Source organism: Thamnophis sirtalis, unplaced genomic scaffold (assembly GCF_051295495.1).
Source record: "Thamnophis sirtalis isolate CommonGarterSnake01/CBP01778 unplaced genomic scaffold, rThaSir2_p1.2 scaffold_9, whole genome shotgun sequence".
In the NCBI taxonomy this organism is placed as follows: Eukaryota; Metazoa; Chordata; class Lepidosauria; order Squamata; family Natricidae; genus Thamnophis; species Thamnophis sirtalis.
In genome coordinates this window covers 557687-582085 of record NW_028261389.1, presented here as the reverse complement: position 1 = coordinate 582085, position 24399 = coordinate 557687, and the positions used below count along the sequence as shown (strand labels likewise).

Below are 24399 nucleotides of genomic sequence, written 5' to 3'. Positions count from 1 at the left end.
CAATCCACTTTTCTGGCTGTTTTTCTTTTTTCCCCCAACGTATTTAAAGGCATTTGAATTATTCCTCTTCAGGCTTTTCGCTTCCTTTTGTCTTTTTTTCTCACCCTCTGTTTTTCCATTCCCCGTTCAGAAGAAAACGTTCAGCCTCTTAAACTGGCTTATCGTCCCTTGTGCCCCGAGAGAGAGCCAGGCTGGTCTCTTCTCCTTTCTCACCTGGTGGGAATTTGAAGGCTTCGAAATAACCGGCCCTTTTGATCTCTTCTTGGTCTCTTTTTCACCCATTTCCTATTTTTTTAGTTTTCCGTCATCAAATGTGTCTGTTTTGGACATCTGTGACATTTCCCATTTGCATGCACAGGGGCTCAATTTGCAACTGGTCACTTAGCCAGCTGACTTATACTTATGACCCAGATTCAAAGATCTGGCGGCCGCCTCTCCTGTCGCCGTGTGGTCAGATTTGGGCCAGGGTCACGTGCCCGTGGTTTACATCTTTTTTGCCGGAAAACAGCAGACAATGGATTTGCTTAACAACTCCAGGTTCGCTTAAGGACCATGGCGATTCACTTAATGACCATGGCAAAATCAGATCAGACACCCGGTGTCCCGCTTAACAGCCAGTGGGTCTTAGTTCCCTAATTCTGGGCTCAATTACAGTCATAAGTTGGGGGCTGCCTGCATACTAAAATACAAGCAATGGAGGGATACTTTGCTAAAGACTCCAAATTGGGGTCACCCCGTTATGACCTCAGTGCCCGGAACTGATTTAGAGCAGGGGGTCCATTTTTTCCTCCCTTTCTTTATTCAATTTTTTGCAGCCGTCCCTCTCCCTCAATGCCTGAAAATGATTTTTTTCAGGTCAAAGAACTCAGGCAGGTGAGTAATAAGAGTTTCCCAGAAGCCTTGATGGGAGGAAGGGCCCCGGTGATAAAAATGGGCCACGTCGAAGAGAAGTCTTTTATTTACATTTATTTAGCTGTCGGAATCCCCCATGATTCAAGGGAACACAGTTTGAAAAACCTGGATTTAGAATAGATGGGGAATTGGTTTGGCCGTCATGCCATGCGTGCCACCTCCCCAGCCTCCCCGATTGAAGTGCCCGTTGACCTGCCCTAAAATCCCTTTTTTATGTCACCGTCATCAGCATCGCTTCAAAATGAGGTGGGGGCAAATCACTTAAATAAATAAATCTCAGCGTTTTGATCAAGGGGGCAACAGAAGATTTCCCCCCTGGTACAAAGGGAACAGAGTTGGAAGGGGCATAGAATGGAATGAGCCGGAAGGGTCCTTGGAGGTCTTCTAGTCCAGCCCCCTGCTCGAGACTCTATGCCATTTCAGACAAGTGACTGTCTAGTCTCCCCTTAAAAATCCTCCTGTGATGGAGAACCCAGGACTTCTGGAGGCAAGCAGTTCCGCTGGTTCATTGTTCTCACGGTCTAGAAGTTTCTCTCTCACTTGAGAGACCGCCTGCTGCCAATTACCTCCCACAGACCCATTAGATCTCACAGGGTTGGCCTCCTCCGGGTGCCATCTACCAGCCAATGCCACCTGGCTATTACCCGGGGGAGGGCCTTCTCTGTGGCAGCTCCAGCCCTCTGGAATGAACTCCCCGCAGGGATTCGGACCCTCACCTCTCTCCAGGCCTTCCGAAAAGCCATCAAAACCTGGCTGTGCCGGCAGGCCTGGGGGTGATGAGTTCCCTCCCCTCTCGACATGTATGGTTGTGCGACTGTTGCCTACTTTTATTTGTCTGTATTTTGTCTTTTAAGTTCCCCTTTTTTCCCCCTTGAATTGTTCGCTGCCCTGAGTCCTCCCGGAGAAGGGCGGCATACAAATAATAAAATACAAATACAAATACTGCAGGTTGCTTCTCTCTTTGATTAGTTTCCAACCATTGTTTCTGAGCTGGAGGGGACCTTAGAGGTCTTCTATTCCAACCCCTGCAGGGATGGCCATGTAATCATGACCAAGTACTTGAGGGCAGGACAAGAGGTGAAGGATGGAAACTCAGCAAGGAGAGAAGCGACCCGGAACTCAGGAGGGATTTCCTGACAGGGAGGACAATTAACCAGCGGAACTCCTTGCCTCCAGAGGTTGCGGGGGCTCCAACACTGGAGGCCTTTAAGAAGGGACTGGACAGCCATTGGCCCAGGATGGTGGAGGGTCTCCTGCTTCAGCTGGTCCCTCCCAACTTTGTCATCTCACCCGGTTCCTTTTACAGCCGTCGTACCTCTGTTCTCACACGCCGTGAAGTCTTCCTGGTTGCCCGTCTTCCAGCCCTGGCACAGAAGCCCTGGAGGGGGTTGGCACCAGCCCTTCCGATGCCCTTTTTGTCTCCTGACGATTATATGCCCCATTCTTCCTCTTGCAGCCTTGGCCCCCTGCCAGCCCCTGGAAAGGACCAGAAATCACGCGGGCAAAAATTGGGTAGTAAAAAGACTCGTTTTAGCCCAATTTCAGGCCCTTTTGATGAAGGCTGCAGATCCCAAAGTCCTCCTTGTGCCATTCTGCCTCTTATTTGATTGTGGGGGGGTATCTCTCTCTCTCTCTCTCTCTCTCTCTCTCTCTCTTCTCTCTCTCTCTCTCTCTCTCTCTCTCTCTCTCTCTCTCTCTCTCACACACACACACACACACACACACACACACACACACACACACACACACCGAGGCTTTGGCAGGAGGGAACATGTGCAGCGGTGGGTGGAGGGGGTGGGAGGGCTGGGCAGGGCGAGTGAATGGCCTTGATTAAGCCTGGCTCGTCTTCCCAGCTGCTCCTTTCCCGCATAATTGGCTTCCTTTGAGGGAGAAGAAAAGAGACCCTCACTGAGAAACAGGCCCTTTGCACGGAGGGTCTGTGGGGGAGGGACAGAGCCCCCCTACCCCAAAGCCACTGCTGGGGTCTTGCAGGGATCCAGAAGCCCAGGGACTGCCCAGGCCTTCCATTGAGAAGGAGAAGCCACGGATGGAAAGGAATGGAGGAGAGATGCGGCCTGGGACTAAGGAGGAATTTCCCAAGAGTGGGAACAATGGGCCAGTGGAACTACTGGCCTCCAGAGGTTGCTCCATCATTGGAGGTTTCTCAGGAGAGACTTGTCTGGAATGGCCCGGGGTCTCCTGCTTGAGCAGGGGGCTGGACTAAAGGACCCCCAAGGTCCCCTCCCACTCCGATACCCTGCTTAAGGAGAGAGGAGATGGCCTCCCTATTTCACTTCTCCCTTGGAAGGTCTGCTGGGTGGCACAGTCGATGTCCAGCTGCCTGGGAAAGCTCTGGATGGCTGGGCCAGCCTCGGTTTCTCCCCCACACGCCCCCCATCCCCCCCTGCTCCTTGGGGAAGAGTTGCTGGCCGTGGCAGGAGGGGTGGGGGCGGGGTTGGCCCTGGGATGCTTGGCCCCCTCCCTGCTTCAGAGAGCCTCCCTGGGCATGCGAAGGACGGGCCCTGCCTTGGCTGCAGCCATTAGCACCCCGTGATGGAGATCTGAATGTAGCTTGGACAGTGGCCACTGCACTGAGTCATTGTCAACACACACACACACACACACACACACACACACACACAGAGTCTGTGGTCAAGACGATAATTGCAGGCGTTTATCTGAGCTCCCCCCCCAAAGTCCTTTTGGCTTGCAAGGTCTTGCCAGGAGCCTGGCTTGAGTGGAGGAAGTGGCCCAGGGGCTTCACCAGGAATGTATCAGATGGAGAAGGAGGAGGAAGGGGGATAGCAAGTCTTGGGCAGCAGGGAGCATCTTTCTGTCCGGCTGTTCTCTGCACTGACACAAAGCCCCCCCCTTACAATCTGCTCCAGAAAGTCCCCAGGGGTCTCCTGACCCTGGCTGGGTTTGAAGTTGCTTTGGGGGCATCCGCTCCTTCCAAAGGACGAAGCATCCCAATCCTGTTTCCGTTCCCCTCCTCTCTGCCATTTCCACGTGGAAGGCATCTTTGTGGTTGAAGAAGACCGGAGCAGAATAATTGAACGACTCTCTTGATCTGGGAAATGCTCTTTCCATGCTGGTCTCCTCTCCCTTTCGTTTCCCTTTTCAGCACATTGAGAGAAGCTCTTTGGGGGGTTATGGCAGCATTCGTCTAACCTCCGGGGGGGGGGGATTCCCAAGTTAGAAGCTGTCGATGGTTAGCCCCAAGGGCTGGGCATTGGGACCTCAAACAAAGGCCATCTTTACGGAAACAGAACAACAGAGCTGGAAGGGACCTTGGAGGTCTTCTAGTCCAGCCCGCTGCTCAAACATGAGAACCTATCTCATTTCAGACAGGTGGTTGTCCAATCTCTTCTTGAAAGCTTCCAGTGATGGGGGGGGACCACCGGTTAATGGTTCCCACAGGAACTTCCTCCTTAGTTCCATGCTGCTTCTCTCCTCGATCACTTTCCACCTGTTGCTCCTTGTCCTGCCTTCAGGGTGGGGGGCTCTTCTCTATGGCAGCCCCTCAAATATTGGAAGATGCTGCCATGCCACCCCTCGTCCTTCTCATTAAACTAGACACCCACAGTTCCTGCAAGCGTCCTTTGTATCTTTTGAGCCTGCAGCTCCTTAATTATCTTTGTGGCTCTTTCTAGAGTTTCAACATCTTTTTTGTATCGTGGCAACCAGCACCGGATGCAGAATTCCAAGGGTGGAATAACTAAGGCATTATAAAACAGTACTAGAACTTCACGTGGTCTTGATTCTATCCCTCTGATAATGCAGCCCAGGATTACACTGGCATTTACGCCGGAGTTCTTGCTGTTGCCGCTGCCATTTGCATGCCAGCTGGGGGTTCTGGGAGCCCCTCAAAAGGGCAGCCCCGTTTTATGAAGCTCCCTGTCCCCAAGAGGTGTTTGGGAATGGACAGAATATCTACGGGCATTCCAATGCAGAGGGATCTCCGGACTTGGGGTTAAGAGGCGGATGCCCTCGATGTGTCCATAATCTTAAGTTTCTATGATTTATTTATGCCTTGAACACTCCCGGGGGAGGCTTTGTGGGAGAGTCTTCCAGCGTTGCAGCTGCCAAGATTTCAGGGCTGTCCAAGCATGGCGATTTTAAGACTTGTGGACTTCAACTCCCAGAATTCCCCAGGCAGCCATGCCAACCCAAGAATTCTCACTGTCCACCTCTGACCCTGCCCAGAACCCAGATGCTGCCTCGATTCTCAAGTGTTCAGGTGTGGGGGAGCGCACTGGACCAGCCGGGGCCCTTCTGGGACTTGAAAGCAGAAGAGAGATTCACCCCATGCAGAGAGGCTGGAGCTGCGAGGGGGCAGCTTGCTCCGTTCAGGGGTCAAACACTGACTCACACGCCCCGGGTTGATGTGGAAGCAGGAAACCAATCCCCCCCCTCCCGTCTTTGGGGTGCAGTTGAGTCACAAAGTGCCTCTTGGGGGCAAAATAGAATTGGTTAGAGCGGGGTGTCCAAACTTGGGAACTTTAAGACGTGAACTTCCAGAATTCCCCAGCCGTTCTGGGAGTTCAAGTCCACAGGTCTTAAAGTTCTCAAGTTTGGACCCCCCTGGGTTAGAGGAAGCCCCTTGTACCAGGCACGGGGTAGGGCTCCAGGCAATCTAAAAGTACTTGCAGGTGGGGGGAGCTTGCAAGAATGCGAACAAAGATGGATGCAGATTTTCATACCAATGAAAATTCACAGAGTTTTGAATAGTGATTCTCTTAGCAGGCCCACAAGTGGGGGAAAGGGAACGTTGGAGGGAGCGGGAGGGCCGTGGGGGTCTAGGGTGGGATTGGGTCAGAGAGGGGGGGCAGCCCTTTTTGGCCCTCTGTCTTCATGCTCAGCCTCAGTAGATCTGACTCTTCCTCCCTCCCTCCCCCATCCCCCCCATCCCCCCGCAGTGCTCAGCATCGGAGAAGGGGGCTTCTGGGAAGGAAGCGTGAAAGGACGGACTGGCTGGTTCCCGGCAGAATGCGTGGAGGAAGTGCAGATGCGGCAGTTCGATTCCCGACCAGGTAAGCCCCTTGGGGGGGGGGAGGGAGACGGAAGAGAGGTGGCCGGAACTGGGGGTCCCATTGCAGACCGTCGGCTTCCCCTAGTCCCAAAGGCCCCCAGGAGGAAGGGGCTGAGGGCTCGTTGCTTGATGGCCCTTGCCGTGCCTAGAAGGGCCAAGGTGGCACAGTGGTTAGAGTGCAGTACTGCAGGCCACTTCAGCTGACTGTTATCTGCAGTTCAGCGGTTCTAATCTCACCGGCTCAAGGTTGACTCAGCCTTCCATCCTTCCGAGGTGGGTGAAATGAGGACCCGGATTGTTGGGGGCAATATGCTGACTCGGTAAACCGCTTAGAGAGGGCTGAAAGCCCTATGAAGCGGTATATAAGTCTAACTGCTATTGCTATTGCTAAGGGCTGCTTTCATCAGGCGGTCTGCAGGCTAGTGGACCTTGTGATGGTACCAGCTTCTTTATTCGCTGGCTGGGGAATTCTGGGACTTGAAGTCCAGACGTCTTCAAGTGGCCAAGGTTGAGAAACACTGCTCTAGGGGGTGATGTTCATTTCTGTTTCTTAGTGTTGTTCGAGGACATTTTTCGTGCTCATGTGGCCAGCATGACTACATGCCGAAGCTGATGCGCTTAGCCCTAGCGGCAGCCCTTGGACTTCTATGCTGCTTCGTAGTGTTTTACAGTCCTCTCTGAGAGGTTCATACAGGTTTAACATTGCTGGCTTCTTCTTACAGTAATAACATCCTGTACGTCCGAATGCGCTTTCCCTTCCCCTCCCTTCATTTTTGTGAGAACTGGGTAGACTCTCCGAGATGCTTCCTGGAGTTGCGGTTCTCATCCAGACTCAGGTTTCTTTCATCTGGATATTGGCTTAGTTTCTACTCCTCCTGTCCGTCAAGGCCTGTAGGAGAAAGAGGGGCAGAAGCCGGAGCCAAAGGAGGGATCAGCCCAGAATCCCTGCGTAGTCACAAGGGACTAAGCCTCACCTACTCTGAATGCCTCTGGGTGTGATGTTCCCGTGGGTCGTCCATGAGGCCAATGTGGAGAAAAGACACGGACACGATCCTTCTCGGGATGGAGCGACCAAGATTGGGGTCTGGAAGCCCCTTTTATTGAGATAGAACAAAGGCAGGAGGAGCAATAGCATGTGATTTAAGACAGCCTGTCAAACTACAATTTCTAATCTACTGCTCAGGGAAGTTCTGTCTATATATGGTCAAATCCTGGAGTCATTGGGTAAGGCACATCTAGAGTGAACCTCAGGATGTTATGTTATTCACTATCAGGATATTAGGATGTTATGGAGTTTGTTTCCTCCTGTGTGGTTCAGCGTGGCTCTGCATGCCCTGTTATCCACTGGGCCATGGGTGACCCACACCTACACAAGGAATTATGTTACAACATCTGGGCCTCGCCTGGCTCCTAGCAGGGGCTCCCTTGGGGGATTTTTGGGCAGAGGCCTTTGGCAGTAGATCAGCTGAATTGGAGCTTAGACAAGTGGAAACCTACGAAACCAACCACAGAAAAAACTCAGTGATTTATTGAGTCTAACCTTCTTGGTTTCGTTTTTATTTATTTACTTATTTTAATTTTTTATTTACCTCTTTTTTTTTGTTTGTTAATTTTTGTCACGTGGTAGGCATGTGTTTATCCCATGCGTGTTTCGACTCAGTTCCTGGTGATTGACTTAGATACTTCCAAGCGTCCGCTCCTCTTTCTGTGCAGGGCTCCCTTCCTAGAGTGACTTCCGGGCTTCCTCCTCCACACCTGGGCCTGGTCCTTTGCGCCTGACGGGCCATTCCTGCTGCGGGGAGGATGAGAGACAGAGCAGCCCTTCGGAAGAGGGGCGGTTGGGGGGGTCCGAGGGAACTAATCAGAGCCGAGGTGGCGCAGTGGTTAGGGTGCAGTACTGCAGGCCACTTCAGCTGACTGTTATCTGCAGTTCGGCTGTTCAAATCTCACCGGCTTAAGGTTGACTCAGCCTTCCATCGTTCCATTCCAAATCTAAATCTTCCGAGGTGGGTGAAATGAGGACCCAGACTGTGGGGGCGATATGCTGACTCTGTAAACTGCTTAGAGAGGGCTGAAAGCCCTATGAAGCGGTATAGAAGTCTAACTGCTATTGCAATTGCTAACTAGGGCCGAGTTGACAAAAGGACCAACAACCTTGGCAAGGGATGTGTGTAGATTGGTGGGGCTGAACTGGGCAGAAGGACCTGAGGAGATCCCACAGAGGGGACCCGTGGCCACCTGTCGTGGTGAGCGTGGCCCTCTGAAGCGTGGGCAGACGTGGGAGTGGGAAGAAGGGCGAAGACAATCCCACTAATGAGCTGGGAAGGCTGCAGGTGCCCTCACCACTTCTGCCTTTGGCCAGCGAGGCTCCGGTTGCTGCCGCCTCTCCCTTTCCCTCGAAACCGGGGACATATAATCGTTGAAGGCATCACGGGAAATTGTGGGTGTCAGTCTTTGACTAATTACTTCAAAGCATCCCTGATTATCCGCATTCTCAGAGCTCCGCGTGGCAATCAGAAGTGCCTTTTGAGAGAAGCTCTCCTGGCGGGGGAGTTTTGGTCGGAGGCAACCTCTCTCTCTCCCCACCCAGAACCTCCGTGGCTGATGGAACCAGAGACCACTGGGACTCTTGCAGACCAGACCTTCCCTCTGTCCAGCTGTCCTTCGCAGAGTAAAGGGACACATTTCAGAGAGGACTTACTGGTCCTCTTCTCACCAGACTCTGGGATTTTAGATGGAGCAGGATGGGAACTCCCCTCCCTTCTGCAGAGGTCCAGGCCACCCCTCAAATCCCAGCTTTATTGTCAGGACCAATTAACTGAAGGCCAAAGGACACGCAAGTGTGCATGTTCACCCCAAAAGGGGAGATTGGAGGAGAGAGAAATTTTAAAACAGATTCAGTTCTGTGTGAATCTGGTGGGTGAGGGAGGGACCTGTATACATCTGGGGCCTCCAGGATATGTTCAAGCAGTCAAGATGGCGGCTGCCATGATGAGGGAGCTCTTACTTGTGTTATGCACCCCACCATAAGAAACACAGAGAGCTTTGATCACAGCCATGCGCCTCCCCCCCCCCCCCGTGTGCCCTGCAGACGGAGGTAGCAGACAGAAAGCAAAGTTGCCTTGGGGGTGTTAGGAGAATAACAGACTTGGAAGGGGCCTTGGAGGTCTTCTAGTCCAGCCTTCAGATCAAGCCGGAGACTCTATAACATTCCAGGTAAATGGCTTCTTGAAAACCTCCATTGTTGGAGCACCCAGTATTTCTAGTGGGAACCTGTTCCGCTGGTTAATTGTTCTCACTGTCAGGAAGTTCTCCTTAATTCTCCTAATGGAATATAGAATCATAAACATGGAAGGGGCCTTGGAGGTCTTCTAGTCCAACCCTCTGCTTAAGCAGGAGAATCTGTACCATTTCAGATAAATGGCTGTCCAGCCTCTTCTTCAAAGCCTCCAGTGATGGAGCCCCCCACAACCTCTGGAGGCAAAACCTCTTCCACTGGTTGATTGTCCTCCCTGTTAGGAAGTTTCTCCTCCGTTCTGAGTTGCTTCTCTCCTTGATTAGTTTCTGCCCATTGCTCCTCGTCCTGCCCTCGGGGGCTTTGGAGAAGAGGGTGGTTGCATCAGGTCACCCCCCACCCACCCACCCCGCTCCTGCTGGCTTGCTCTCCCCCATTGTGGCAGCCAAGGGTGGCTTCTAGCCAATCCCGGATTATCTGGAAGAGCGAAGCAGGACCCCACCAGCATAAGGAGGTTTTTGGGAGATTCTAGGCTAGACTGGGAAATGAAATCACATTCCTGAATACGGTGAAACCCTTTTGTGCAGTTGCTAAAAAGCCCCCCACCCCAGGAAGAGGCTGCATTTGAACTCTGAATTGTCAGCTGTGGGAAGTCTCCCTTTTGGGCTGCTCAAGGCATCTCTGTCTCCGTTGCTCAGCCCAGACTTCCCAGGGCCCTGTTTCACACACACACACACACACACAAACAGGCTTTGGTTCTGCAGGAACCCTGCAGTCCTGAGTAGAGACCAAAACTCAGCCAAATTAACGTGGTTCTCTGTGGGTTGAACCAGGGACTAACGTCCTTCCCTTCAGTTCTTCTTTGTTACGGATTTCAGAAAAGAATAGCAACCTTGGAAAAGGAATGTCAAATAAAAAGAATAAAAGAAGGCGATACAATGGTAGGATAAAAAGAAATAAACCTTGGATGAGAATTGTCACGGAGGTTCATAACTGTTGAATACGATCTTGGCTGCTTATAAAGTTAAGGCTCCTTCAAAAGGAAGCCTAAGTGTCATTCTTCTTCAACGTTTTTACCTAAAGGACTCTCTAACTACTCTCTGCCATACAGATTGGTAAACTGCCATTACTACGGCTGGGTTACGGCTGCTGCTGGGAGAGGCAGCAAGTGAGGTCCTCCCCCTTCCAGCCCAAGGAGCTTTTCCCTCCCCGCTGGGGTGGGGGGGTGGGGGCAATTGGTGGTTTAAACTTGAGCAGGCCCTGCATGCGGATGGCTTTGCCCAACAACTGCCCTGCAGCTACAAAGCAACGCAATCTCAACACACCCTCCTTCCGTTGCTGTTATAAGAGCGTAGAGTAACAGAGTTGGAAGGGATCTTGGAGGTCCAACTCTCTTCTCAAGCGGGACACTCTAGGCAAACGGCTGCCAGGTCTCTCTTTAAGAGCCTCCAGGGATGGAGCACCCACAAGAAATCCTTGATTTCATCCCTGCGGGAATCCAAATGGCCAGAGCAGGTTCTTCGGATGGGAAGGAGAATCAGGCTCCCAAGGGCTGCAGGAGGCTCCCCCTGTCCTCCAAAGCCCCCAGGACCAGAAGCATCAGATGGGAATGGATGAAGGAGGGAAGCTCCTTGATCAAGAGAGGACGGAGGAGAAACTTCCTGGCAGTGAGAACGATTAATCAGTGGAACAGCTTGCCACCAGAGGTTGTGGGGGCTCCATCCCTGGAGGTGTTCAAGAAGAGATTGTCTGTAATGGCAGAGGGTCTCCTGCCTTGAGCGAGGGGCTGGAGTGGAAGACATCCCTTGCAATTCTCTTACTCTGTTTATTCATCCATCCATCCATCCATGGAACAATTTGACAGCAAAAAGCACGGATGCTCCATCACTGGGGGTTTTCAGGAAGAGGCCGGACGTTTGTCTGAAACGATGGAGGGTCTCCTGCTTGAGCAGAGAGAGGGACTAGAAGGTCTCTTAAATCCCTTCCGTTAATCTGTCATTCTGTGAAGGTAGGCAGGCACATCTGGCCAGATGTGTCAGTCTTTGGTGGGAGAAAAGCTATTGCCATGCGACTTGCCTCCTGCAGGCAGAACCAGCCCTCCTCCTGCCCCGTTTTATTTACTTGCTCCCAACTCATCTTTATCTGTGCTTGATTAGCAATGAACAGGTGCTGATTTTTTTAGAGCATTTGATTTAAGTGCCCCCCAGACTTTTTACTCCCCTTGCAAAACAGGATTCTTGACACAACTGGGGGGAAAATGGCCAGACGTGTTTTATTTACCTGGGGGCTCAGGGTGTTTTGGCTGGCGTTGCTCCCTCCCTCCCTTTTAAGCATCTTGGTTTGAGTCCCTTCTTGTTTTGCTTCTATAAATGAAAACGGTACATCAGCCACATTGCGGCCAAACCTGGAAAAAAAAGAGGGGGGGGAGGATTTGACGATGCATTTGAATCCCTTCGTCCCCCAAGCAGAGACCCAGCTCAGTGCTGAGCTTTTGGGATCCCTCCAGAGGAAAGGGCACCTGCCCTCTGAAGAGGAAGATTTGGGGGAGGTTCAGCTTCTCCTTATGCTCCCTGTGCCCCCCCAGATGGGCATCTGTAGCAAACAGCAATTTTGGCCCACCAGTTTTGAGCTTTTGGGATCGGTGCCAGGACTGGACACAACTGGAGGATTACAGCAGGGTCTCTGAGCTGCCCCTGGAAACGTTGGTTGCCACCAAATCCAGCTGTTGGGCTCTTCATTAGTCAGTTCCTAAATATAGTTGGTTGTTGGTTGGTTGGTTGATAGGTGTGTGTGAGACAGAGAGGGAGAGGATGGAGGGACGGGATGGATGGACGGATGGATGGAATGGATGGATGGATGGAAGGATGTAAAGACAGGATGGACGGATGGACAGATGGATGGACGGACAGACGAATGGATGGATGGATGGATGGATGGATGGATGAATGGATAGATGGGATGGATAGATGGGATGGATAGATGGATGGATGGGATGGATAGGTGGGATGAATGGATGGATGGACAGATGGATGAATGGATGGACGGATGGGTTGGATGGATGGATGGACGGATGGATGGATGGGATGGATAGATGGGTGGGATGGATCTCTGTAGGAGACCCCCTTTCCCAGGCCTTCCTCCTTGGGGCTGGAGAACAGACCTCCTCCTGCACCTTCCAGGGCAGCCCCCTGTCCTCTGCCTGCAGACCGAGCCCTGGGGAGCTTTGCAGGCCTTGAGGCTGACCTGACCTGGGAGTTTTAACGTGTGAATGCTGAGCCCCAGAGGAATCGGGTCCTTTGGGGTTTACGATGTCAGATGACGGAGAAAGTGCAGCTCTTTGCCGGCTGCTGCACCATTTGTGATGAAAAGGCGGTTCTTGAAAAACGAGGCATTTAACCAGGGTGAGCCCCTGGGGGGGTAGGGGGAGGGAGAGCAGCCCTCCTGGGAAAGAAGATAGGAAGCTGGGTGTTAATGGAGGCTTCCCGGTGGCCCCTTTTCCCTCTTGTTGACTCCCCCCATTCGTTAAGTCTACAGTTGGAGTTCATCTTGGCCTGGAGCTGGTCCCATTCCTGGTTTGTTTGCTGGGCCAGGACCTTCCTCCCTTCTGCTCAGCCCCCCTCGCCTGTCCCTTCCTCTCCAGAGGGACTCCTCTGCCTCCTTCTCTCCTCCTCCTCCTCCTCCTCCTCTTCCCTTCTCCCATCCATCAGCCCCGAAGCCTCCTGCTTCCTGCTTGACAGCCCCATTAAGTGCCATCTCACAGGGGCTATATTTAGAAACCAGTAGAGGGATGAGCCTCCTGGCTGTGGACAGGCCATCAATCCTGGTCCCATCGCAGAATAACGTCCCCTTCTCTGGACTTGAGCGAGATCTACCGGAGGGTTTTCAAACAAGGAGCTTGGAGAGAAGCCCCTGGGAAGGGAGGGGCAGCAAGGGGTGAAGGTTTGTTGAACCCCAAAGGTCAATTCCGCCCCTTGCCCCCCACCCCTACAGCGCTTGGGTTCGACAACCTCCAGATAGCTTGGGGTTTCCACTTCCAGCTTCTTCCACCACCAGCAGGACCTGGTGGATCCTCTGACGCTTGGGCAGCCTTCTCTTCTTCTCTTGTTCCAGCATGTGGGGATGGAAGGTCCCCTCACAGGAACTGCTGGGCAGAGGGGCGTCTCCTGGCGCCAGGAACCTCTCAGCTGTGGTCTTCGTAAGAGGTCATTGAGAAGAGCCTGCCCCAGGGGGGTGGGATGGATCCTTTGGGGGCCTCCCAAAAGGGTTTGCGTGCTGGGGAAGGAATGTGGGCGCCTGTGTGAGGAGGCAGCTGAGGCCCCCTCCTGTTGCTCCTGAAGGAGCTTAAGAGCCACGTGCCTCTGTCCTGGGGGGCTGGCAAAGCCCCCGCCCCAACTCGGCCTCCTTTCAGGCTTCCTTCCCACTGACTTGATTCCTGGGCCATCGCTGGCTGCCTGGCTGTTCTCCTAAATCGCCCTTCCCTGCCATTCCATGGGCAGTCCACAAATCAATTACAAACATTAGGAAGATCATTAAAAACTCTGCAGAATACAGCACAATATGCAACAGTCAAAACGGCCATAAATCCAGCCTAAAAGGCCGTAAACCGAGCGTAAAGAGCTCTGGGCATTGGGAGCCTCAGTGCGGCTTGGCCAGGACAGCTGCCGTTGGCCTCGGGCTCCCTTGGTTGGGAAGGGCTGGGGGAGCTCGGAGACCCCACTGGGTTCGGGGCTGGGGGGATTTTCCTAGTGGAGTTGCGTGCGGTGATGCTCTGAGCCGGAACTCACCAAGACGTTTGCGGTTGAGGGAGAACGCGGAGCACCAAGGAGCTAAGCAAAGCTTGGCCTGATCCAGGGGTGCCTGCCAGCTCTATTCTGATTGATTGATTGATTGATTGATTGGGAATCAGGACAGTGTCAACACGGCTGGAGACCTTCCGGGCTTGGCCAGGTTCTTCAGCTTGGATGGCCCGGGAGAGAGAGCCCCATCATCATCAGAGGCCTCCTTGGGCCCCCTGCTTGGCCTGAAGACTCTCTTGACTAGAAGCCGGGAGTCTCTCTCAGCAGCTCCCCAAGGCTTGTGGAGGGACTGCCCGTCAAAGTTCCCGGCAAATTGTATTCCTCAGGATGACAGAAGGGTAATTATTACAGATGTGGGCAGTAATCATATTTCGCAAACTTAATTCCAATTAAACGTGCTCGGAGGACCAACCTACTGACAAGAGGCAATGAAGACATCTGAGTGGTGGGCAGCCGTCAACAGTCAAGGGAGAAGCGGCGGAGGAGACCGGGAGGCCTTGGGGAAAGATCTCCAGGGGCCATCAGGGGCCCAGACCTCGTGCCAGCCACAGTATCCCCTGTGACCCTCGAGGGAAGCAAGATTGGGCTTCCGGAGCAGCAGGGAGAGGAAGAGCATTGATGCTTCTGAAGGGGGTTGTTGGAGGAGACTCCTGAGCAGGCCAAGGATACCAAGGAATGGATCATTGACTCCACCCAGAGGTCTCACTTAAGGCGCCCGGCATCCAAACCCTTTCTCCTCCCTGGCCGAAGGTCAGACATTGGGGAGGCTGGAAGGGAAGAGAAGAAGGGAAGAGCGGCCTCAGGGTGGATGGGCTCTGCCAGAGAGATGGCGAGGGCTTTGGGAGAAAGCCTGGCAGGAGGGCACAAAGGGTCCTTTGAAGGCGCATAATCGGGCCATTTCTCAAATTGAAGAAAAGTTCATTTACGTCCTGTTCGTATCCAGGACAGGTTTGAGGTTGAAGCATTGGCTCATTGCAGGTGGCCCCCCTGCCCCCTTCAGCAGCAGCACCAAAGCGGCTCTCCGTTTATTCATGGGCCTCCTGCGTTCAGTGTTTTTGGGGAACGAAAAGCTGCGGACGCATCGAATGCTCCTTCCTCCTCCGATTTCCCTCACCACCACAACCGGGTGGGGTGGACTGGGCTGAGCGAGCGTGGTTGGCTTGGATGCCCAAGGCAGGACTACAACTCTCCGTCTCCTGGTTTCCAGCCTGGTGCCTTAACCACTCGGCCCTGGGAATCCCTCCTTTGGCTTGCTGGCCCGTGTTGAGGGAAGAGGAGCCTCCTGGGGCCGCCTGTAGAAGAGAGTGAATGTATATGCATCTTATAATGATGTGGAGATGATAGCAGCCTTCCAGTCATGGAGGGCTCCCCCCATAGAAGAGTGGGCCGGCCTCTCCTCCAAAGCCCCCCGAGGAAGAAGCAATGGGTGGGAACTAATCAGGGAGAGAAGCAACTTAGAACTAAGGAGAAGCTTCCTGAGAGTGAGGACAATCAACCAGTCGTCGCTCTTTAAGGAGAGATGGGACAACCGTTTGTCTGAAGCGGTGCGAGGTCTCCTGCTTCAATAGCGGGTTGGACTAGAAGACCTCCAAGCTCCCTTCCAACTCTGTTATTGTGATGTTTTCTGTTTGCTGTCCAGGACTGGGTGTGGGCTGTGGGTTGGACATGCCTGCCCCAGACCACAGGGGCTCCAGAACAGCCGCCTTCTACCAGCTTCTGCCGGGCTTGGGCAGGAGGGAAACGGGGGCTGTCCGTTCTGGTGTTCCCCAGAGCCGAGGTGGCGCAGTGGTTAGGGTGCAGTACTGCAGGCCACTTCAGCTGATTGCAGTTCTGCAGTTCGGCGGTTCTAATCTCACCGGCTCAAGGTTGACTCAGCCTTCCATCCTTCCGAGGTGGGTAAAATGAGGACCCGGATTGTTGTTGGGGGCGATATGCTGACTCTGTAAACCGCTTAGAGAGGGCTGAAAGCCCTATGAAGCGGTAGATAAGTCTAACTGCTATTGCTATTGCTATTCTGGGACCTGCCATGAGATTCTCCGGCCAGCAGGCAGGTGGGTAAGTGGGAGCCAGACTTCTGCTTCTCCTCCTTCCTCGAAGCCCCAGCAATGGGGGCAGGACCCACGGAGCTTACCTGACACAAGGTGCCAGCCCAGGCTGCTCTGGCCTGGCTCTGCAGACATTTCCTGCCAGTGGGGCTGGGTGTGCCAAGCAGGCAGGCTCTGTTGGACCTGCCTCTCCCAAACCTCTCCCCTTCCCCTGCTCTGCTGACAGCTGGCCGAGACCCTCCCCCCCCCCGTAGCACAGGGCATGAGTGTTAAGCACCTGGTCCGTTGTGGGGGGCAGAGGGGAGGTGGGGCCGGATTCCCTGTGAGGCAGCCTGTCCGTCTTCCTCCTTTGGTTCCTCGCCGCGTGTGCGAGTGCCGATTGTCCAGGTTGTCCGTCCTTCCTTTCAGCCCGAAAGGCTCCTCGGAGCTGAGAGATGCGGGCGCTGCAGGCGGATCCGTGTGGGTTGAGCGTTTTGTTAGGCGAGCACAATAGATGCGCAGCCCTGCCGCTCGGGGTGGAACAGCGGAGCCCGTGGCGCTCTCTCCCAGCCCGGCTGCTCTCTTGCAGAGGCTTCATTGTCTGCCGAGGCAAGACGGGAGCAAGCGCCCCCCTCCCTCCCTCCCTCGTCGGATAATGAAACATCTGCCAGTCACCAGCCAAGCTTGGAGAGCATCAAGGACCCCACCGTGAGGGGGACGGGGGCCTTTCTCCGCCTGCTATCAGATTTGTTAACCCAGCTGGCATTTCGTCATCCCTGCCAGCCACGGCTGCCATAACACCAGGCAACGTCTGTGTTGGGAAACCGAAGCCCCCCCCCCCCCCCCCCGAGAGGACCAAGGAGACGGCCTCCTCCTGGTGGACGGGTCTCCTGCAGGCTCTTTGGCCTCAAGCATCAGCCCTCTGTCCTGCCAGCGGTTTAGGCAGGGAGCCAGCTAGCCGGTCTGCAGCAGCCTGGAAGATGGCCGCCCAGGACTCGTCATTCAGGCACAGTGGTTGGCACGCAGCGTTTCAGGCTGACTCTGCCCACTGTCAGGAGTTCAATCCTGACCGGCTCCAGGTTGACTCAGCCTTCCGTCCTTCTGAGCCCGATCAAATGAGGACCTGGATTGTTGGGGGCCAAGAGGCTGACTCTGTAACCGCTTGGAGGGGGCAGCGGGATCGAAGTCTAAGGGCTGTGGCTAGTGCTGAGCAGCTACACCAGGGTCCCCCTGGGCTTCCCCTGGTGCCATGATCCCGAAGCCTTCCTTCTTGCACTTTCCCAGCTAAGCACATAGCATAGCAGAGTGGGAAGGGACCTTGGAGGGCGTCTAGTCCAACCCCCTGCAGGAGACCCTTCACCTTCTTAGAATCCTTGTGGGTCTGAACCCCCCCCCCCAATTGATGCAAGGCCTGTGGTGTTTCAGGACCTGGGGGCTTCCTTGCAGGAGGGACTAAGGAGACCCAGAGTCCGAGGGATACATAAGCATGTCCAGAAGGGGGGGGGCAGGACCTCCACGCAGCTGCTCCATTCTTATCGGGGTGCCTGGTAAAGAGGGGATCATCTCACAGCCAGAGGGCTCCTTGCCAAGGTCTCCCTTCGTCCTCTTGGATCACCCGACGGCTGCCTGGGCTGAGGGAGGTTGCTGTGCAAAGGCTGCGGAGGGGCCTGGTGAAGAACTGGTCCCCGTGGAGGGAAGATGGCTGGGGGGGGCAGGAGGGGGGGGCTGACTCAGTGCTTCCAAGCAGGACAGGGTGGTTGCCTCTCGGAGCCCTGCAGCCCCACATCTGCCCAGCTGCCCTGCTCCTCTGGCCCAGCACAGTGTTCGCCTGGGCTCAGCTGCTGCTTTGGCATGGGGAAAGCGCCCCCTCTGCTGGCCCTGGGGAGGCACTGCAGCTCCATGCTGGACTGGTTGCTTCTGGTGAAGGGTGGGGTCTGGGGAGGAATTGCAGCAGCCACATCTGGCCCTCAGGACAGGATCCCCATGGACACCCATCCATCCCTCCGTCTAACATCCCCAATATCTATCTATCTATCTATCTATCTATCTATCTATCTATCTATCTATCTATCTATCTATCTATCTATCAATCATCTATCTATCTATCTATCTATCTATCTATCTATCTATCTGTCTGTCCTCTATGCCAGTGTTTTTCAACCTTGGCAACTTGAAGATGTCCGGACTTCAACTCCCAGAATTCCCCAGCCAGCGAATGCTGGCTGGGGAATTCTGGGAGTTGAAGTCCGGACATCTTCAAGTTGCCAAGGTTGAAAAACACTGCTCTATGCATTCATATCTTTCTATCTCTCTTATCTAATCCCTCTGTCTTCTATCTCTCTATCTTCTATCCATCTCCTATCTATCCACCACCCAAGTGTATCCAAGGACTCTGCAGGTGTCTTGGGGCGTGGCCCACGGTTCCCAGCTGCTGGCAGGAAGATGTTGGGGATGTGAGCTCCTGTTGCTAGTTTGAGGAGGGGGAGACTGTCAAGAGCCCAAGAGAAGCCGCCTGCTGGGGCAGCTCAGAGGAAAGAGAGGCGTTGCCCCCAGGCCCCCCCCCCCCGTCTTTCCTTGCAAAGCCATCCTGCCCGGAAGAGGTTGACCTGGGTGGGAAGCTCCCTTCCCTGGAAGAATCGCCAAGACAGGCTGGGGGCATCAGGCCTTCACTTTCTCTCCCGACATGCTGGAGAGCCCTGGCCTGGCAGGCGGGAGAGGATTGGAAGCCCACCCACCTGCCCCTGGGTCTCTGATGGAGGCAGGGTGGCTGTGAAATGGGGCATCAAAGCAGTGGGGCCAAAGGAAGCTTGCAGAGAGCTTGGGGTGGAGGGGGGATCCCTCTGGATCTGGCTCCAGGCCTCTGGGAAGCCCCAGCGCAGCCTCTCCCAAATTCAGCCCGGAGAAGCAGCACCTCTGCCCAGTTTCTCAGCCTGGAACCCTCTGCTTGGTCCTATGCGCATCAGCCCCCCCTCCCCCCCCGGTGTCATTGGCTCTTGAGCAGCCTCCCACAGTCCGAGCATCCCCACAGCTCTTGACCCCGAGGGCCAGAGGCGAGCGAGGGCTGCTTTCTGGGTTAGCTGGTTCCAGGGGCCTCATCCGTCCACTCTCTCTCCCAGTGGAGAAATTCCATTTTTTTTACTACGGCTTCTGTGGGTGGGGCTTGGTGGGCGTGGCAGGGGAAGGATCCTGCAAAATCCCCCTTCCCTCCCCACTCTGGGGCCAGCCGGAGGTGCCATTGGCCGGTTCTCCAAACTACTCAAAGTTTCCGCTACCGGTTCTCCAGAGCCTGTCAGAACCTGCTGGATTTCACCCCTGGGCAGAGATGCCATGGAGATTGTCTGGCCTTACTGCGTGCCCAGGGGAACAGGGGCATCGGGGGTCCCCCACACACTTTGTCCCATCTCGGAGAAGCCGTGGGTGAGGAAGGATGCTCCGGGTGCCTCTGCCAAGAGAAGGGAGCTGGGCTCGGAGCTCCATGGGGCCCCCGGGGTGGGCGCGGAGTGGCGGGTGGCCCTCCCCCCTGGCTGCGTTTCTGAAGAAGGCTGCTCTTTCCCCACAGAGACGAGAGAAGACCGGACCAAGAGGCTCTTCCGACATTACACCGTGGGCTCCTACGACAACTTCACTTCACACAGGTGAGCTCGGCCTCTGCTGCCTCGAGACGCCTGGGGGGGGGGCTGCCCCCAATGACTGGTACCCTGGCAGAGTATGAGTGTGCGTGTGGGATGTGTGTGCATGAGAGGGACGGAGGGAGAGGGAGAATGAGGGAATGAGCATGGCTTTATGCCTCCTTCATAAGAAGCTTTGGAAGGGGGCTTCTAAAGCCAAGCTGGGGGTCTGAAACGCCCTTAAAAAGGCAGAAAGTGGTCCAGGCAAAGCCACCACTTTGGCCCTAGGATGAAGCCCCCCCAGAGAGCCCCTGGTCGTGATGGCAGAGACCCCGGGGGGCCCTGGGTGGAGAATGGTGGTGGGCAGCATCTGGATGTTCTCAGGGGGCCCTGATTTCAAGGAAGGCATTTAACCTCTCACAAGGTTCAGGAGAGAAAAGGCAACCAAAGGGGGGGGGCTCCCTACTTCTACCAGGGGAGATTGGGGGATGCAGCGGAACAAGAGGGGGGCCCTTCAGCCTCCATTTCAGTCGATCGTTATTAAAGGCGATGTCTCGTTGGGGCCTTTTCTGGGCCATCCTGAGGATCCGGGGGGGGCAGGGCACGGGGTGACCCTGCACTGCCAGGGGGACGCGGTTCCTTGGCATCGGGGTGGAGAGTGAAACCCATTGTGTTGCTGGGTGCCGTTTCCCAAACTCGCCCTTTTGCTTCCCTTTGTTTTCAGAGGCCCAGAGTTGCGAGGATGCTTGAGGGGGGTCTTTTAGTGGAAGGAGGGAAGATTTATCGGTGGGGGGGGGGCAGCCCTGCTCTCCGTTTCAAGGCCGTGGAGCCCAAGGACAATTCCAGGCTCAGTGGCCAGCCTGACCTCGCAGAGCACGGTTTCCTCCCCACCGAAGTGGTACCTGTTCATCTACTCGCATTTGCATGCTTTGCCTCCTGCTGCTGGTTCCCCCACTTCACGTGGGGCAGACCGGGCAGTTGCTAGCAGGGGACTCTGCGTGTGGCTGGTGAACTAGTTTGCACCGCCTGAAGGACGTCCACGGGGCACGGTCAGAAAAAGGCAAGAAGGCAACGGACCCAATCCCTGAATCAGTCTTCTGCCGTTAATGCAAACCCCCCCCCCCTTTCCCTTTTTAAAGAGGCAAAGCCTTTTTTGATCAGGCCCTCTAGAGCAGAGGGGCGTCCAAACTTGGAAACTTTTAAGACTTGTGGACTTCAATTCCCAGAAATCCCCAGGCAGCCGTGCGAACCTCAGAATTCTGGCTTGGGAATTCTGGGAGTTGAAGTCCACAAGTTTTAAAAGTTCCCAAGTTTGGGCAGCCTGCTCTAGACCAGTATTTCTCAACCTTGGCGACTTTCAGTCCTTTGGACTTCAACTCCCAGAATTCCCCCAGCCAGCTATGCTGGCTGGGGGATTCTGGGAGTTGAAGTCCACAGGACTGAAAGTCGCCAAGGTTGAGAAACACTGCTCTAGACACACCCACCCCTCCTGCATTTCCTCTGTCTCGGTAAATCAAAGAGGGGTCTCCGGACTCGTGTCCGCTTTAAGCCTTGTGGGCTTCGACTGCTCGAAGTCCTCGGCCAGCAATTCTGGCCGCTGGCATTCACAAGGCTTAAAAGTGGCCCAATTGGGAGATGCCTGAGATAAAGACTAAATGCAGATGTGAAGGCTCGGGGCAGTGATGGACAATGTCCGTACTGATGGGGCCATCTGTAAATGACTGGGGCCTACAGGAGGCTGAGCTTTGCAAGTGTGAGGAATAAATGGCAAAAAGTATGATGTGAAATCAAAGCAAAAAAAGAAATTTAGGGGCAAAAAACATCAGATTCTTGTGTATAGATAGCAATCGTAAATTCTCCAGGGCTTTGAACTCAGCGAGGGTTTCTGGTTCTTTCCACCTGAGGCCACCTGTGTTAGAAGAATCTCCCCAGGCAGCTTCCCTCCCCCCGGGACCCCCCCCCCCATACGGCTTCATGTCTCTTGGGGGAGATGAATATAGCAATAGCAATAGCAGTTAGACTTCTATACCGCTTCATAGGGCTTTCAGCCCTCTCTAAGCGGTTTACAGAGTCAGCATATTGCCCCCAACAACAATCCAGGTCCTCATTTCACATAGATAGATGATAGATAGATAGATAGATAGATAGATAGATAGATAGATAGATAGATAGATAGATAGATAGATGATAGATAGATAGATAGATAGATAGATAGATAGATAGATAGATAGATAGATAGATAGATAGATAGATAGATAGATAGATATAGCAGTTAGACTTATATACCGCTTCATGGGGCTTTCAGCCCTCTCTAAGCAGTTTACAGAGTCAGCATATCGCCCCAACAATCCGGGTCCTCATTTCACCCACCTCGGAAGGATGGAAGGCTGAGTCAACCTTGAGCCGGTGAGATTTGAACCGCTGAACTGCAGAACTGCAGTCAGCTGAAGTAGCCTGCAGTGCTGCATTTAACCACTGCTGGAAGCTGATGATGCTTGCAGCTGCTCAAGGACTCCAAGCTAGGCCCTCGCTTGACTCCTCCTTCCAGCCTGGCCGGCAATTTCCCAGCCCTGTGCCTCCTTCCCCTGGCTGCCCAGTGGGGGGCAGCATTTCCAGCCCAGCTCAAGAAAACAACAGAGGAGGAGGGGGCTTTGGATCCCCTCCCCATAACTCAATCAACTTTGTGCCAGGCACGAAGCACAAGGGGGAGCTCTGAAGCCCCCCCCCCCACTCACTTGCAGGGCAGCTTGAGCTGAGAATTAGAAGTCCCAAGAAGCCGAATCTTTTTATATAAGGAATTTATTAGGAAAAATAGAGAGAGCCCTCGTGGCACAGTGGCTAAAGGGCAGCACTGCAGGCTGACTCTGCCCACTGCCAGGAGTTCGATCCTGACTGGCTCAAGGTTGAGTCAGCCTTGCATTGGTAAAACGAGGATGCAGCTTGTTGGGGGCGAGAGGCTGGTTCTGTGAACTGCTCAGAGCGGCTTATAAAAACACGGTGGAGTAATAGAGGGTTCAACTGCTAATGCTGAAAATGAGGGGAAAGGAGGGAAGGAAAGAATTGGACCTAGAAGACTGCAAAGTCTTCTAACCGGCGGTTATTTCCTTCCATAAATGTTGTCAGTCTTCAGTACAAAAGGACCTTTAGGAGGGCATCAGCCTTCTCTCCTGCTCAGGTGTTCATAGACAGCCCCTCCTCCTCCCCCCTCCCTCCCTCAACGGGACAATGGAAATCCGACGTTTTAGGAAGATGGAAACCCTCCCCCTATGATGTCTGAATTTAGCGAGCAAATCAGAAATTATCGGGTGGCTAAGAACCTCCCCCCCCTCACCTGGATGGCGTTTTGCCATTGACCTAGTGGGGGATTCGCTCCGAAGGACGGGCGCTTGGAAGAGAAAGAAGGGGTTGCATTTGGTCGGGCCGGTCAGCCGGGAATCTGCCTGGCAGAGGCTTTGGGGAGTTGTATTTTATTGCTTAGATTCATGCGTGTAGCGTGTGAGAGAGACAGAGGCAGAGAGAGAACATGGATGCGTCTGTCTTGTGCAGTTTTCTCCGTTTCGGGTTTCAGATTCACGAAATTGGGTTGCTGAAGACCCAAGAAAGGGGAATTTCTGTAGCTCAGGCTTGAACTGATGGTCCCGGGTGCTCTCTGAGCTGGGTGGTTTTCTCGCAGACGTTTCAGGACCCAACTAGGGAACATCATCAGGGCTCAAATCTCACTGTTTAATCCCGGTCTCCAGCCAGAGGACATGGGAGCATCAGCTGGGAAGCGAAGCTTGGAGGCCCCACCAGGACCTCCAGGCAAGACTTCTCAGCAAGACAGGGAAGTCCCAGAGCCCAGGAGGGGTGTGTGTGGGGGGGGGCAGACAGGGAAAGCCTGGAATGAAGAGGGGATCTAGGAGAATCTTCTTGCCTTGGGCAGGGGGCTGTGTTAGAAGACCTCCAAGGTCCCTTCCAGCCCTGGGACTCTGTGATTCTAGGAACAAAGAGGAGCAGAGCAGGGAGATAGAATGACACTGAAACACACACACACACACACACACACACACCAATTAAATTCAGTCCTCACGTGCTTTGATGAATGTGAACCCTGTTGATCCCAAATATGAACCAGCCTGCCATGGCTTGTCCCCCAAATCGTGGTTAATCAAATCACGTTCGGCAGAAGCTGGGCTCATTCCTCACCTCCAGGCCCTCTTCCTCACAGCTGCCTCTTCCCTTCATTTTGCACAGCCTCTAATTGCCTTAAATGCTTGATGAAGAGAGATGGGGAAGACAATCGATTATTTCTCTGGCCCTCTTTAAAACCCGTTTCAAAGGATTGTCTTCCTTTGTGGGGCATTTTCTGCTCATCTGAAAAAAGGCAGGTTGAACTCTGCAAGGGAAGGGGGCCCGTCTGCCTGTCAGTCCTGCCCAGTATATTAGCTGGATTCTGGACTTCTGATGGCCCCATGATGGCTGGCAGTTTTTCAGGAGGCCTTTTCCTCTGCATGCATTGATCTGTCCCTGAAATTGGGGGAGGGGATCATCCTGCTGAGCTTGTTTGGTGCCCACCATGTAAACAAGGATAAGGAGACTCTGGAAAGAGGGCAGAGAAGAACAGCCAAGAGGATTAGAGGACTGGAGGCAAAAGCATACAAAGAACGGTTGCAGGGATTGGGCCTGGCTAGTCTAGGGAAGAGAAGGACCAGGGGAGGCATCATAGCACTCTTTCAGTATTTGAGGGGCCGCCACAAAGAAGAGGAAGGGGTCAAATTCTTCTCCAAAGCACCAGGGGGCAGGACAAGAAACA

At 54.0% G+C, this 24399-nt stretch overlaps 1 protein-coding gene across 2 annotated transcripts in view; it reads left to right on the top strand.

Moving 5' to 3' along the window:
* The window catches only part of SHANK3 (SH3 and multiple ankyrin repeat domains 3), a 217480-nt gene that overhangs the window by 112579 nt on the left and 80502 nt on the right, over window positions 1-24399 (top strand). For both annotated transcript variants that reach the window (XM_087722598.1, XM_087722599.1), the window contains exons 12-13: window positions 5832-5945; window positions 19559-19634. In XM_087722598.1, coding sequence (XP_087578724.1) covers window positions 5832-5945; window positions 19559-19634 — 190 coding nt within the window. The remainder of the gene's footprint in view (window positions 1-5831; window positions 5946-19558; window positions 19635-24399) is intronic.